This window comes from Aedes albopictus, chromosome 2 (genome assembly GCF_035046485.1).
Source record: "Aedes albopictus strain Foshan chromosome 2, AalbF5, whole genome shotgun sequence".
Classification (NCBI taxonomy): domain Eukaryota; kingdom Metazoa; phylum Arthropoda; class Insecta; order Diptera; family Culicidae; genus Aedes; species Aedes albopictus.
Genome location: NC_085137.1, coordinates 198,784,814 through 198,799,158, shown reverse-complemented (window position 1 = coordinate 198,799,158; position 14,345 = coordinate 198,784,814). Strand labels below are relative to the sequence as shown.

General features: G+C 41.6%; 2 protein-coding genes across 2 annotated transcripts in view; both read right to left on the bottom strand.

The window, feature by feature from the left end:
* Positions 1-14,345, bottom strand: part of LOC134286671 (uncharacterized) — a 276,510-nt gene that overhangs the window by 133,663 nt on the left and 128,502 nt on the right. The window lies entirely within an intron of this gene.
* LOC109425149 (protein Gawky) overlaps positions 1-14,345 on the bottom strand; it is a 51,284-nt gene that overhangs the window by 14,625 nt on the left and 22,314 nt on the right. The window contains exons 4-10 of the mRNA XM_062850968.1: positions 11,981-12,523; positions 5,931-7,489; positions 5,482-5,850; positions 4,927-5,420; positions 2,686-2,824; positions 2,149-2,619; positions 69-432 (exon numbers count right to left, since the gene is read on the bottom strand). Coding sequence (XP_062706952.1) covers positions 69-432; positions 2,149-2,619; positions 2,686-2,824; positions 4,927-5,420; positions 5,482-5,850; positions 5,931-7,489; positions 11,981-12,523 — 3,939 coding nt within the window. The remainder of the gene's footprint in view (positions 1-68; positions 433-2,148; positions 2,620-2,685; positions 2,825-4,926; positions 5,421-5,481; positions 5,851-5,930; positions 7,490-11,980; positions 12,524-14,345) is intronic.

Genomic DNA, 14,345 nt, shown 5'->3' with positions numbered 1-14,345 from the left:
AATAGAACGGTGAATGATAATTAGACAATTCTTTGCTAGATCAATTATTTCAAAAAAGTTATACATACCCGTAGAACGAACATTCGACTGTTGAGAACCTCCTGTGCGCCATGGTTGGGAATTGTTGTTGCCACCAAGTCCACCACCAGTGGAACCCATATTTCCAACGTTGTTATTATTATTGTTGTTGTTGGTATTGTTTCCTCCCGGAACTCCCAGATGCTGCAAAATAGTTTGCACTTCGCTGTCTGTGGGAGATTCAGCGCAGATGGTCGTATTGCCCAGTACGCAGTTGTTCAATGCCTGTTGTGCCTTGTTGGCTTCCTCGCGAGATTGATACTTGCAGAGGGCAATTCCATGGTTCAAATACAGATGGAAATTTTGCAACGGTCCATGCTGCATGCATAGCGTACGGAGTGTTGGCCCATCGATCTACAGAAAATAGAAATTGTGTTTTATTGCCGAGCATGATTAGACAGAGATTATCAACAAAAAACTGCGATTCTATAACATTCCCCAGAAAACCATTCCCCAGAATACCAATCCCCATAATTCCATTCCCCAGAAAACCATTTCCCAGAATGTACCATTCCCCAGAATGTACCATTTCCCAAAAATCCATTCCCCAGAAATCCATTCCCCAGAATGCACCATTCCCCAGAAATCCATTCCCCAGAAAAGCTTAATATACTCTGCTAAAAAGTTTTATTCGATACACAAACAGTAAAATGTTGATCATAATGATATGTTTACCCCGGACAGACATGTGATACGAGTATGATTCCTGTACAACGGTACGCAGTGTCAAGAAAATTCTAACAAGACTGACTTGAACTGAGAGAATTTTCAGTATGGCACTCATTTCAAGCGCAATTGTACAGTGATTCTTGTATCACATGTGTGTCATAAGTATTATAGGCAAGGATTTTAACATTATAGTGTTATTACGAGCAAATATCTATTTCTTGTACGGTATATGTAACAAATTAAGGTAAAAATGTATACATACATACATATCCATAAAAATATTCTACAATGGTTCAAACGTTTAATTACCATTGTACACAGTTGCATGTTGATATTTCAACCTATCTTGAAAGTTCACAAACTGTTAGTTGCGTTGCTATAAAATGTTTTGTTTTTGACAGATTTGTGAAAATTGTGCAGCACTTGTTTTACGATGAATAACGTTTTAAAAGTGATGTGCAAAATTTACAGAGAAAACGCATATTCTTCTGATGTTGTTCAGTGTACAAGATACTGAAGACTCAACTGACCACGTTTTTCTTTGCAAACGGTTGGAGGGATCTATCCCAATGGCTTCAAAGGCTCTTCATTCATGCGGTATGAGAAGGGCTTTCATTATTATTCCAATACTATGGAATGGAATAAAAAAAGTGAACATATAAGCAGTTTTAATGCCAACAATTCTAAATATGTTTAATGAAGAAGGGAAAAAGTATCATTGTTTTCCTTTTGGCATTCAAAAACCCAACAATGTTCCTTCTTTTTAAACAATATTCTTCTTAAATTTAAGGCACTTAGTAAATTTTTTAAAGTTATAACTGCTTACATTTTCAACATAGATTCTCCCTTCTTTTCTACATAGGCTGTTCTTTCGAATTGCACTTTTCAGGAAATTATGGGCATTATTACAACCACCGGTGTTAAATTGCTGTTATATTTATTATATTTTTTTTTTTCAAATTTCTAAACATCTGTGCTTGTGGTGCCGATTGTAACTAGCCTAAACATTGTAACTCGAAAGAACAGCCTATGCAGAAAAGAAGGAAAAATGTATGTTGAAAAAGTAAGCAGTTGCGATGCCAATAATTATACCAATAGCCTAAATTGTAAAGGCAAATCATGCTTATTTCCGAAGTTTTTCTTGTCAAATAAGAATTTTTGGCAGGATGTTTCTTCCGGTGATTTTTTACGAACAAATATTTGATTTTTAGCTATTAATATAAACCATTCAGAATTAAAGCAATAGTTTTATTTTTTTCTGGGAATGGTACATTCTGGGGAATGGAATTCTGGGGATTGGTTTTCTGGGGAATGGTTTTCTGGGGAATGTTATAGAATCAAAACTGCCAAGGATTTGAAAATATATGATTGAAAATAACTTTTAAATGATACGGATCTTACCTGTGCAGTCAAATTCTTCAAAAGAATCCACGTGGAGTACCAGCCTGGACCTCCGCCGCCACCGCCGGCGGGCCAGTTGTTTCCACCCTGTCCCGGACGTTGATTCCAGCCGTTGGATCCAAAACCTCCCGGATTCTTACCAGCGGACAAACCCGGCGGAGGGCCACGAGGAGTTTTGCCACCACCTGCGCCACTACCCAGGCCAGATCCCCACAAATCGGAAGTGCCTGCGTCCGACCACGTATTTTTGTTCCCGCCTAGCTTGGAAATGGAGCTGGAGAAATTGTTGTTGGTTGGATTGAAACTCCAAGTCGACGAGGACAAGCTCAGCGAATCGGTTGGCGACGGCTTGCTACTGTTGGCAAATAGGTCCGAATCTTTGGCCGCACCGATTGAGATGGATGCGATTGGACTGCGAGCAATGCTTCCTGGTGTGATGGTCGGATCCTCTTCGATTTTCATCTGGGTGCCCTAGAACATGTAACAGACGGAAGGTGAGATTGTTTTCTGCTTTTGTTTTCCTAGAAGCGTACAAACCTTCCACGGCTTTCCTGGCTCAAACTCAGGAACAAGATCGGTGAACGTATCTTGGGTGGACGGCCAATCTTTATTGGCAGTTTCAGTTGAGGAATCTGGCCAACCATCGCCAATACCTCCACGACCCGTGGACCAGGTGCTATAACGTGAATAAATATTTAATGAGTAAAATAAATATGATTATGTTAAATTAAATCTCGTTATCAAGAGAACCCCAAAGTTGTAATTTAATTTTTAGTTTGCATGTAAAAATAACAAATTTTTTCCTGATCTTTTAGCTTGAATTCTTATTGGTAAAGAACTAACTTAACCCTTAAAAGCGCAATGTTGTTTTAAAACAACATACCTAAATTTTTTCATTTTCATTTTCATTTTGCAGCATTTGGTGGGGCAATGAGAGCGCAAGTCAGTCCAAAGCCGAAGATAAGGAGGGGTAATGGCTGAATAGTCTTTACTGACCACATAAACGCCATGGGATAGGAAAAGGGTATTTTGGTGTGGGATTAGGGTGTTGGTACAGACTTGACAATATCAATGCTATTCAGATGCAAAATAGTTTTAAGGCTCAATAGTGAATCGCATACCTTCCAAAACCAAAAAACAATAATTCACAAAATACCAAGCAAGTCATAGAAATAAAAAGCGCCCGATTGTTTATTTTGTCAATTATAACAAACGGAAACTTCTACCCTCTCCGACTCGCCAGTCACCCCGGAAAAAATGTCCCTTCAGTTCTGGAAAATATATTATTCCCAATTAAGCCTTTAATCGAATTGTCCGCGTGGTCTTGTAGTACCCCTGCTAGGTAAGAATCAGTCATTGCCATACATATTAAATGCTAGACATGACCCCATGGATAGCATTTGCATATGTAAAAGCTTTGCTGATGTGACTTTCCTATTAGGCAATTCTCTCATCTCATGTTTGTCTTCAAAACCTTATCAAGCTTAGAAAATTGAAGTTGATAAACAATACATTACAAGGTTCGAGTTCCCATAGAATAAGATCATTCATTCGCACTACAATACCATAGGAGATAATACCACATTGGCTAATTACAGTACAAATGTGAAAAATCTCCCTTTTCCCCCTATCCGCAACCCGGGGACGCGCCCTGTTGGATTTCGAAAGCCTCGGAGAATATTACAAACCTTCAATGGCATTCCCATAAACTAACCCACATTGCCCATTCAGGGGTCTGACTGGGCCTATTACCCTCCCTCAGTTTGTAATATTCTCTCCAACTTGGAATTATATTTTCCCGGCACATAAATGACTTCGACAAATGTTCGATATACTATGCAGCGTCATGATCAGTATAACTATATCAGATGACTTGAAGATCTGATTCTTACAGAATTGTTTGCCATTGATTATACATTGAGCTATTCCAATCATTACTGCAAAGGCCATCGACCACATGCCTGAAATCAAAGCTTCCTGGAAGATATAATCCAAGCCCAGGGAACAACATACCTAAAAACGCTCCAAAATAATTGAAATTCACTGTTATTATTAATTTATTTTTTAAATCAGTTTTTTATTGTCGTGCGCCTTTAAGGGTTAAAAATAAACTCTGAAGATCTATCAGCAAAAATCTGACGTCTGCGAGTTCGATATTCCGGCATAAGGAAAAATAATTATGATAAATGTTTATTCCCAAGATGCTAAATTCCCACTTCAAATTTTGTCGGCAGTGCGACGTCTGTTCCCATGTCTATGGACGGCCATAAGAGAGGAGAGTAAATTGTAGTAATATATTGTTCCCCAGTCCACTGTTAAACGTCCGTGAATATAGAGTATAATTGTATCACTCCGTTTGCCACTGATTTACGCGGTCTCCGAAAGTACCCCGGGTAATAGTTCTGTCCCCCCCGGTAGTGATCTTCCTGGTGATTCCGCTGCCCGAATCTGTCCGTCGTGACTCTGTTTGTCCTACAAATTTTACCAAATTGTTCCACAGAAATTGTCTAGGTTTTTGAAAGGGAATTGAAAGACCTTAAGGGTTTTCCATAGTTTCACTAGAAATTCTGCTGCACATTCCATAGAAATGGTAGAGATCGTATAGTCATTTTGCTCTATTTATCTCACCAAAACGTAGGTATTTCTTTATTGACTAGTTTGTCAACGTGTTCAAAACAGTTGAAAACAAAGACTTTTAACAGACAATGCAACTCAAAACGCCTTAAAATAGATTTTTTTACTTGTAACCAACCAGGCATGCCTCCACACGATACTTACTTGTCTCCTTGCAAACCACTCAAACCGCTGATGCTGGATCCGGTAGTGGGCAGAGTGGATTTGGCCGTGGTTCCAGGAGCCCGAGAGAAATCAGTCAAATCATGTCCCCCGTCTTTGTCCACAGCTGGAAGCTTCCACTGGTTCAGACGAGACTGTTGACTAGTTGTTCCGCCGCCAACGTTACCTCCACCTCCACCCCCTGGGCCGTGATGGTACGGTCCATTGTGCTCCTTGCCCAGTCCCATTTCGGACAAACTATTCTGCAGAGTGGTCAAATCATTCGGCTCACGATGGAAGTTGTTTGCCAAGTGATTGATGTTGGAAGTGTTTCCAGAATGCTGCTGTTGCTGTTGTTGCTTCACATAAATTGCCTGTTGAGTAGCAATTTGGTTTTGCAGTCCGGCAATCTGTTGCTTTATCTTCGGAATCATGGACATTTGATTGTTGGCTGCGCCACCACCTCGCTGTAGATTGTTCTGCGTAAGTTGAAGTTGCTGCAACGGGGGAAAAACATTACTAATTAACAGTCCAAGTTCAGGCAAGGGAACGACTCACCTTGATGTTATTCAGCAATTGATTCAGCAAGAACAGCGTTTGTGGTGCCAGCGGTTGATTGAGGATCTGATGATTCAAATAGCCGGCTTGAACAGCCATTTGGATTTGTTGAACCAACATACGCAGCTGTTGGGTGGATGGTTGAGCGGATGAGTTTTGACCTGCTCCACCACCTCCGCCAAGAACGCCAGCTGCACCTCCTCCAACGCCGCCATTTGGACCTCCCCCTTGGTTAAACGGTCCAGGACCCGAGGGCGGTGCCTGATTCAGATAACTTTGCAATGGTTTGCTCAGAGAATTAAAACCTGCAAGATTCGGATTTCCACTGCCTATGCCGGCTGGCATATTGTTGTTAGGGCCATTTTGATTCTAAGTAGAAAGAGACGAATGATAAGGATTAGTGCTCAAAATATTACATCTTATAGGTCTTCATAAAAACAGCTACACACCTGTGGGAACGGAGGTCCAGCACCACCACCGGGGAAACGTCCACCCGAGAAAGGTGGTTCGAATCCTCCTGGATGGTCGTCGTGACGGCGCCAATCGGGCATATTGTTTCCATTGTTCCGTTGCAACATTTCCATGGCTTCCTCCAAGCTCATATTGGACGTGCGCAAAGCCTGTTCGATATCCTCCTTCTTGAAGCCCATATCGTAGAGAATACGGAACTGCTTGCTGCTGCGAATGATCTCCTGTGGATTGTGCTTGTTCGGTGGTTTGCCAATGCCAGCGCCCCATTCGCCTCCGATCAGATCCGAAGTCTCCGGCCAAACGTTTCCACCGCCTCCAACAATTGGTTTTTTGTTGTTCCATGTCGATGGATTTCCGGGTCCATCATTCCAAGTGGAACCACCGGCACCGCCACCGCCTCCAAGCGGCCCTGGGCCCTTATCTTCCCAATTATTGCTGTTATCGTCCCAGGAACCGTTTCGCATGGCACCAGGCCCTCCTCCATGACCCCACATGTCCGATTTCATGGGGTTTCCAGGCCCAGTAAGCCTTGGTCCACCAAGTCCTCCAGGTCCGATCGGACCAGAGTTACCTCCAAGTGGGTTCCTTCCATTACGTACCATGCCCTCGTTAGGACCATTGGGAGGACGGTTAGGGTTAGTTGGTGCTCCCCAGAGGGAGGTTCCATCGTCTAAGTTCGACATATTACGACGACTAGCCGGAGGTGATGCTTCATCCCATGATGTTGGCAGTTTGGATGGTGGTACATTTGGTCCACCAGCTCCAACTGGCCATTGGTTACCACCGGCAGCATTTAGCATAGGTGCTTGAGGAGGCATTTTGTTGAGTGGAGTATTGGGCATTGGGTGCTGATCCCACATTCCGGAAGCACCGTTGAGACGACCGGAAATACCTCTAGGATCTCCACGGAATTCCCGGCTAGGTTCAATAGCTCCCGGTGGACGCATATTGCGCATGTCAACGTTTGGCATATCCAACGGTGGAGCGGGGATGTGAGGTGGTGGTGGAGCAGCCGTTCCACGATTCTCCCAATTGTTAGCTCCTCCAGGAACTGGTACGTTGCCACTCCATTCAGGTTCCTTCTTAGGTGGTGCATTCGCCACATTTGGTGGCCACATGGCGTTGTTGTTTTGATTCCAACCCTGTTGTCCGGCAACCGGAGGATTCGCTCCTCCTTGGGCTCCGCCAGTCCAAACACTATTGTTTTCGGCATTGCTATCGTCATCGACTCCCCATGTACCGCCGATGTTGCTCGATGGTCCCCAGGGAGTCTTCTGTGTGGGTTGTTGAGTTGGTTGGCCACCGTTGCGGAGATTCGTTTCCCATAGTTCTGTGCCATTGTTGATGTTCATTTTCAGGTCTTTGTTGGCAGGTTCGGGCGAGGCCGGTACATCCCATTGGGTATCTTGGTTAACATGCTGGCATCCCCATCCATCCTGACTGAACAAGGCTTCGCGCATTGAATTGAGATGTTCTAGTTTGGAGGATGAACTTTGAACGGAAGCTCCCGGTTGAGCTGCCATTTGAGGATTTCCACCTGGTGGTGAACATATAAAATAAAATTGAGGATTGAGCTGTACTGACTTCTACTTTAATATTGTCAGCTTAATGTAGACTTTATGTATGCTATAAATTAAGAACTCGAAAAAATATTTCAAACTGTTAATCATATCTGTGAAAAAAGGAGTCTTCATGGTGTGGCTCCGGAGTCAGTTTGGCTTTCTATTCCGCAGATCGTCACACGTTCTGTGGCTTAGTTGATTAAAGCACCGGTCTGGCGAATATGGAGTCGTGGGTTCGAATCCCAACAGAAATTTTTACAAATTTCATCTTTCAATTTGTCAATTAGCGTGCCTATTAGGGGTTGTCCATTTATTACGTAAGGCATTTTTTAAGACTTTTCGACACCTCCTTTCCCCCTTGTAGAATTTTTTTGTATGTGAACGCAAATATTGTTGTATGGCGCATACGAGTTCTCAAACCCCTCTCTTCCTATGAACCCTTACGTAATTATAAGCAGTGCTGAAAATTTCATTTCGTCAAATCTAAATTCAATCACCTACAGTTCATTTTAGAAGCTGAACCTGGGAATATTGTATATGAAAAACTTGTGCGGCTAGACCAGTTCTGCAAGAAAGTCACGGAAAAACTGTTATTTTTCGAATCTTTAAGGTAAATGTCACGGACTACCTGTGAAAAATGCCAAATGATATTCACCGTGAATATCATTTGGCATTTTTCGAAGGTAGCCCGTGACATTTACCTAAAATATTCGAAAAATAGCAGTTTTTCCGTGACTTTCTTGCAGAACTGGTCTAGCCGCACAAGTTTTTCATATATTATATTCTCAGCAGGGATAGGGTGCGACTCAAAACTCTTTGCGTGCCGCACACTCTGCTACGAGACAGCACAACAAACTAGAAGGAGACGAGTACGCGCAATCGGTTGTGTGTTGCTCGCTTACTTTGCCGCGCGCTAGAGCTCTCCTGTCTCTCACGCTCTGTCGTATGCACTCTCTCGGTGCTTGTCTCCGTGCTTTGCACTTGGCTTGATACTACGCACGATTGGAAAAATTTCGAATCAAACGACCAATCGCCATCACTTGTCAACCATTGACAAGTTTAACAACTTTGCCGAAAACACAAGCTCTTCAATTAATTTATTAATTGATTTTTTCTGTTTGGAGACAAGCGCAGTCCCAAGCACCGTGCATTACTCCCTGCGCCGTAGAGCTAGTGCTGCGATTGTCTCTCGCACAATTACGAAAGCTCTCACTCATAGGGGCATCTGGGGTAATACGCACTGTCGAGGCAAAACGCACCCCCTTTGTTTTTCAGGGATTATCGGTTTTAGAGCTTTGAAACTTTATCAGTCTAATAGAACGTCCTAATAAATGAGCATCTGGAAAATTTTACATATCTGCGTTACGTTATTAGTGAGAAAAATGAATAAAATTGAAAAGCACGATCCTGATGTAATTTTCCCGATCGTTTGTCGAATGATTTGATGGTGAAAACCGACCAAACATATAATGCTGTTGTGTTTATTCAGTTCATTGAGGGCAATGCTAAGCATAGGAAAAATAACTTAAACAGTAATCTACGTAAATTATATGTCTTGAACTGTTTTATTTTTTGCTATTGATTGGGGCAATATGCACTCCATTGGTTGGGGCAAAACGCACCTATAGAAAACAAGCTGTAATAATATCTATGAGTGCTCTGTAAGTAATCGCAAACAAAATTGAGCTATTGTTTGTCTTAAAACCTTATAAAACATGCATTTTGTCTAAGAAGTAAAAAGATTTCTAAACTCGACGGTGCATCTTGCCTCAATGTTGTGGTGCGTCTTGCCCCTTTGTTTGAGTGCATCCTGCCCCATTGTTGTAGTGCATTTTACCCCGAGCAAGGGTGCATACTGCCCCGCATAAACATACGAAGCCGTAATGTTAGTCTTTACAAAAAACGTTATTTTCAAGAGCTGAACTGTATTAAGGCTGAAATTTTGTTTGGTTTCTCTTAGAATGAAAGTATATGCAATGAATGCATGCATTAAACCAATAAATTATTGCCTTTTTATATGCATTTGGACGCATCTTCCTTAAGTGGTGCGTATTACCCCAGAATCCCCTACGTCTCTTGTCTCTCGGCAAAACGGGAGACGAGCACCTGCGATTGTGTGAAACACACGCTTTTTTCGCACCGCACGGTGCATGCCGCCAATCCCTGATTCTCAGGTTCAGCTTCTAAAATGAACTGTAGGTCATTGAATTTAGATTTGACGAAATAAATTTTTCAACACTGATTATAAGACAGCCTCTGACAAGTTATCGCAGTATGCTTATCTTCATTATTATTATCTTTATTATAGAGATTTCAACTGTTTATCTAATTTATTTAGATGTTTCAACTGGTTCTGAGATTTAGTGGGTCTTCAAATAAACCTCGAAACTTTCGAATTTGTCAGAATGGTATAACAGCGAAGATTTTTTTAATAATTTGTGAAATTTGTTTCTAAAAGGGAATGTTATCTATATATTATTTATATTATATGTAACAAAGATTCAACTAGACGCTAAAAAATTAACATGTTCAACAATATTGATTCCGTGGCAAATTAGAAACGACATCCCGCGAAAGATTTTCGAGTTGCTAGTATTATGATGTTTATAAAACAGTATTTTAAGAATACAAAATCACTTGAAACATAAAATTCTTTAAGTTCTGAAGATCTACAAAGATGTCGTGTTCAGAAAGATAAGACCCAAAACATAAACGTTGCTGAAGGAGGCATCTTTGTAGATCCTCAGGGATCCGGGATATGTAAAATAATAAACATTTCAGGGTGTTCACTAGTATGGGACAAACATCAAATTTTCGCTCCAGTCGACTTTTTTGATTCCATTTAGGTCCCATAAGAACTGTGCAAAATTTCAGCGCGATCGGTGAAACTATAATTTAGCGCAAGCGGATCAAAGTTTTCATACGATTTACTATGGGAAAAGTTACACTTTCAGATAAAAAATCCTAGTGGTCGTCCCTTGTCTCCTTAATTCAAATCGATCAACGCTTCTTGTAAAAAAATCATTTATGAAACTTTCATTCGAAGACCACAAAACGATAAGATGCTTGTGGAAAAAGTTATTGATTTATTACCGATTAGTGATCCAACGAACGGCTTTTTGTTTTGTTTTATTAGCAGCACTGTAGCTGCTGCCTTGGCTGCTGCTGTTTCTGGGGGTGGTGATGCCTCTCGCCACCCCATGCAACAACGGCAGCAGCAGTGCTGCTGATAAAACAAAACAAAAAGCCGTTCGTTGGATCACCAATCGGTAATAAATCAATAACATTTTCCACAAGCATCCAATCGTTTTGCGGTCTTCGAAGAAAAGTTTCATAAATGATTTTTCTACAAGAAACGTTGATCGATTTGAATTAAGGAGACAAAGGGCGACCTCTGGGATTTTTTGGTTCAAAGTGTAACCGCAGACAGACGTTCTAGCTCGAACAAATTTATTCAAATTTTCTATGTAAATTTTCACTAGCGACACCTAGGCAACCGATTGCCACAGTGCAGTCGCGTGCAGTTGACAGTTTGAGAAACCACGTGCTTCCAGCCGTTTACTTACCACCCAATTCACCACCCACCGAAAAATAAAATCAAAACAAACACTGTCAAAATCATTCCTACATCTGCGTCACATTCACAAAGATTTCCCAATGCGAGTGAAGTTCATCCAAATGCAGTTTTATTCAAGCAAATGTATGTAAAATAAAAGTAAAAATGTGTAAAATATTTTACAAGAGTCCTGTGCTAATTTGTGCAAAAGATTTTAGACATTAATTAAAAGTCATTTACTCTGCACAAATTATGTGGAAACATTATTAGCGTGCAACACGTGCGGTCTTTTCCCGCCATCCGGCTGGAAGACGACCGTGGTGACAGTTGTTGGTGCAACGCACATGTGAGGCAGCGATTGAATATGAACGTCGCTAACGCCAATAGAGGTAATAACCTATAGAGGAAGAATGTCGCTGGCGTCGCTGCCGAAACATCTCTTGCTGGCGCAGATAGGCCGGGCTATAAGTGTCAAAGCGAAAAAGTATGCAGTTTGACAGATAGATACCCGACATGTTTGCGAGCGAGAACAAAGGGAACAGCAGCGACATTCGTCCTCTATAGTTTATTAACTCTATTCTAACGCCATCTGTTCGCTGATTGCCACTTGGCGATTTGTGGCGGCCATGTTTTTTACACAAGCTGCTGAGTCAAACTTGAACGTCTGTCTGCGGTGTAACTTTTCCCATAGTAAATCCCATGCAAACTTTGAACCGCTTGCGCTAAATTATAGTTTCACCGATTGCGCTGAAATTTTGTACAGTTCATATGGGACCTAAATGGAATCAAAAAAGTCGACTGGAGCGAGGATTCATTTTTTCCATACAAGCTTGTCATATACTAGTGTTCACTTATTCCTAATATGTTTTAAAGCCATGCTTATAACAGTTGATAGGTTCCTAACCCTTACCTGGTGGTTGCTGATTTGGTGGTTGCGGTGGCTGTTGCTGTTGTTGAGCAGATGGAGGCTGGTTGTTGCTATTGCCAGGATTAGCACCAGGAGGAGGTGGTTGATTTGGTGGTTGCGGTACTTGCTGCTGTGGCGGTGGTTGAAGTGGCGGTTTGTTGGTATTGACGACCTGATTCCAGCTGTTCGATCCGTTTCCGGAGCCTACCATGGGTCCACCAACGGAACCCTGGGGAGGTTGCATTTGCTTTCCCATGTCGGGTCGCTGGTTTGCATTTGGCGCTGTGTTTCCCCATCCCCCCTGTTGTGGAGCTACTGCGCCCCATGAAGCTGTGTTAGCGTTGGAAGGTGGTGATCCCCAGGCGCTAGTTCCGTTGTTAAGGGAACTCTCGCCACCGCCACGGAGACGCATTAAACGCGATGGATTGAATCCCAGGGCTTCCAATTGTCTTTGGCGTTCTGTTAATCTCAAAAGCTCGTCAAATGATGTGTATCCAGAAGTTTTGTTATTGGTGTGTAATGTAACCGTAATTGTACTTGGTGTACCTAGTGTTCCATTGAAAATATTAGGAGAATAAATAGATTTAGTTGATAGTTGTTTACAATTATGCATCATATTTAGACATGTTCCTTTCTATTAATGATGTCGTTCGGTGCTTTTAGTATCTCGAAGTTAAAAATTAGCCAATAAGTTAGCTTCATGTTGAAATTCATGTCATTAAAATAAAACTGTAAACAATTCACTGGGGTAAGACCTGCTAAAAAGTTTAGACAACAAATAACGATTACTTGTTATATACAGTGGCAGAGGAAGCTCTCAGTTAATAATTGTGGAAGTGCTCGTAGCTGAGAAGCAGGCTTTGACTCAGCGGGGACGTAACGCCAAGAAGAAGATGTTGATTATATCAGGTCCTACAGAGGTCAGAACATTGACTCGGATCATTATCTTATTGTTGAAAAATTGGAACGCGGCTATCCAGTACCATGCGTTCCAATATCCAACGCTTATTGTCAGCCAAAGAGATTGCTGCACAATATACCATTAAGCTTCAAGACGAGAGGTTAGGAGAGACCAACGGTTTTGGGCGATGTCAACAGTTTATGGCATTACAATTACAATTACGAAATGCTTCAAGTATGTAAATAGTATTTTTCAAGAGAGTGGCGATTGAATAGAGTAAGGTGGGGCAAAAGTTCGACCCTATCCACTTATCCGCGAGCGGTAATGGCGGCGGCGGGCATATCCAACCGGTTCGGATTTTGACGTTTATTGGGGGAAAGTCAAAACAGTGCCATTCTCCTCCTCACCCCGTCACCCACCGTTCGGTGGCGCCAACCGATTGCGATCCCCAAGAAATGTCAAAATTCGAATCGGTTATTTGTGCCCGCCGCCGCCATTACCGCTCGCGGATAAGTGGATAGTTGAAAATTCAATCACAGGCAAACAGACGTAACACTCTTCAAAACGGCTTGACACATGCTTTTAACGATTAATTCAAGTTTCATTTGATTTGCGCGATCGTTCCACCAGAGGTGCTAGTGTTCGATCACTTTGACATTTTCCAGTGTACACGTTGCTGAATGATGCAAACGAAAATTACAGGCAATTTGTGTAGTAGTGTGCGTGTCAGAAAAACGTCAAATCAAAATCCATCATGGCCGACAGTGTCGCGCGCGGTTCTACCAACAGGTGGCAGTGTGCTCATGAAAATGACACCGGGCAAAAGTTTTTGAAAAATTTCCTCTAAGAGTTACGTCTGTTTGTCTGTGATTCAATATTTTTCAAAAAACCAAAGCAGATATAAATAAATGAATACCGTCTGGTGATTCTACCATCCATTAGCTAAAACTTTGCTGGACAAAGTTACACCAAATGTCTTTTTGATTCTAAGTTACAATACTTTTTGCATGTGTGTGTCTTAATCGAACTCTTGCCCCACCACTGGGGCAAAAGTTCGAATCTAGTGTTTGTGGAATTTCGCTAACTGTAGCACATTATTTTGACACTTTGATAATAGGAATACCTGAAACCAATTAGTATTTGATGTTGGAACTGGAATACACTTTAAAGTTTGATCTGGATTTTACCCAAATCAGGGTTAAATTTACTACACCAAAAATTAGTAGTTTTTCGCCAAAATTCAAATAAAACAACATTTTTTTCAATTTTGATCCAATTTTCTCACTAATTCCATCATTTTTAGAGATAATATAGACTTTTTGCAGAATTTGATGTTTTAACCTAAACTTGCCACATGGCTCGAACTCTTGCCCCACAATTCGAACTTTTGCCCCACTATGTGATTTCCAAATCTATTTTGCCAAAAGTTATACATGCTAAAGCATCTTCAAAACATACCTAGTTACC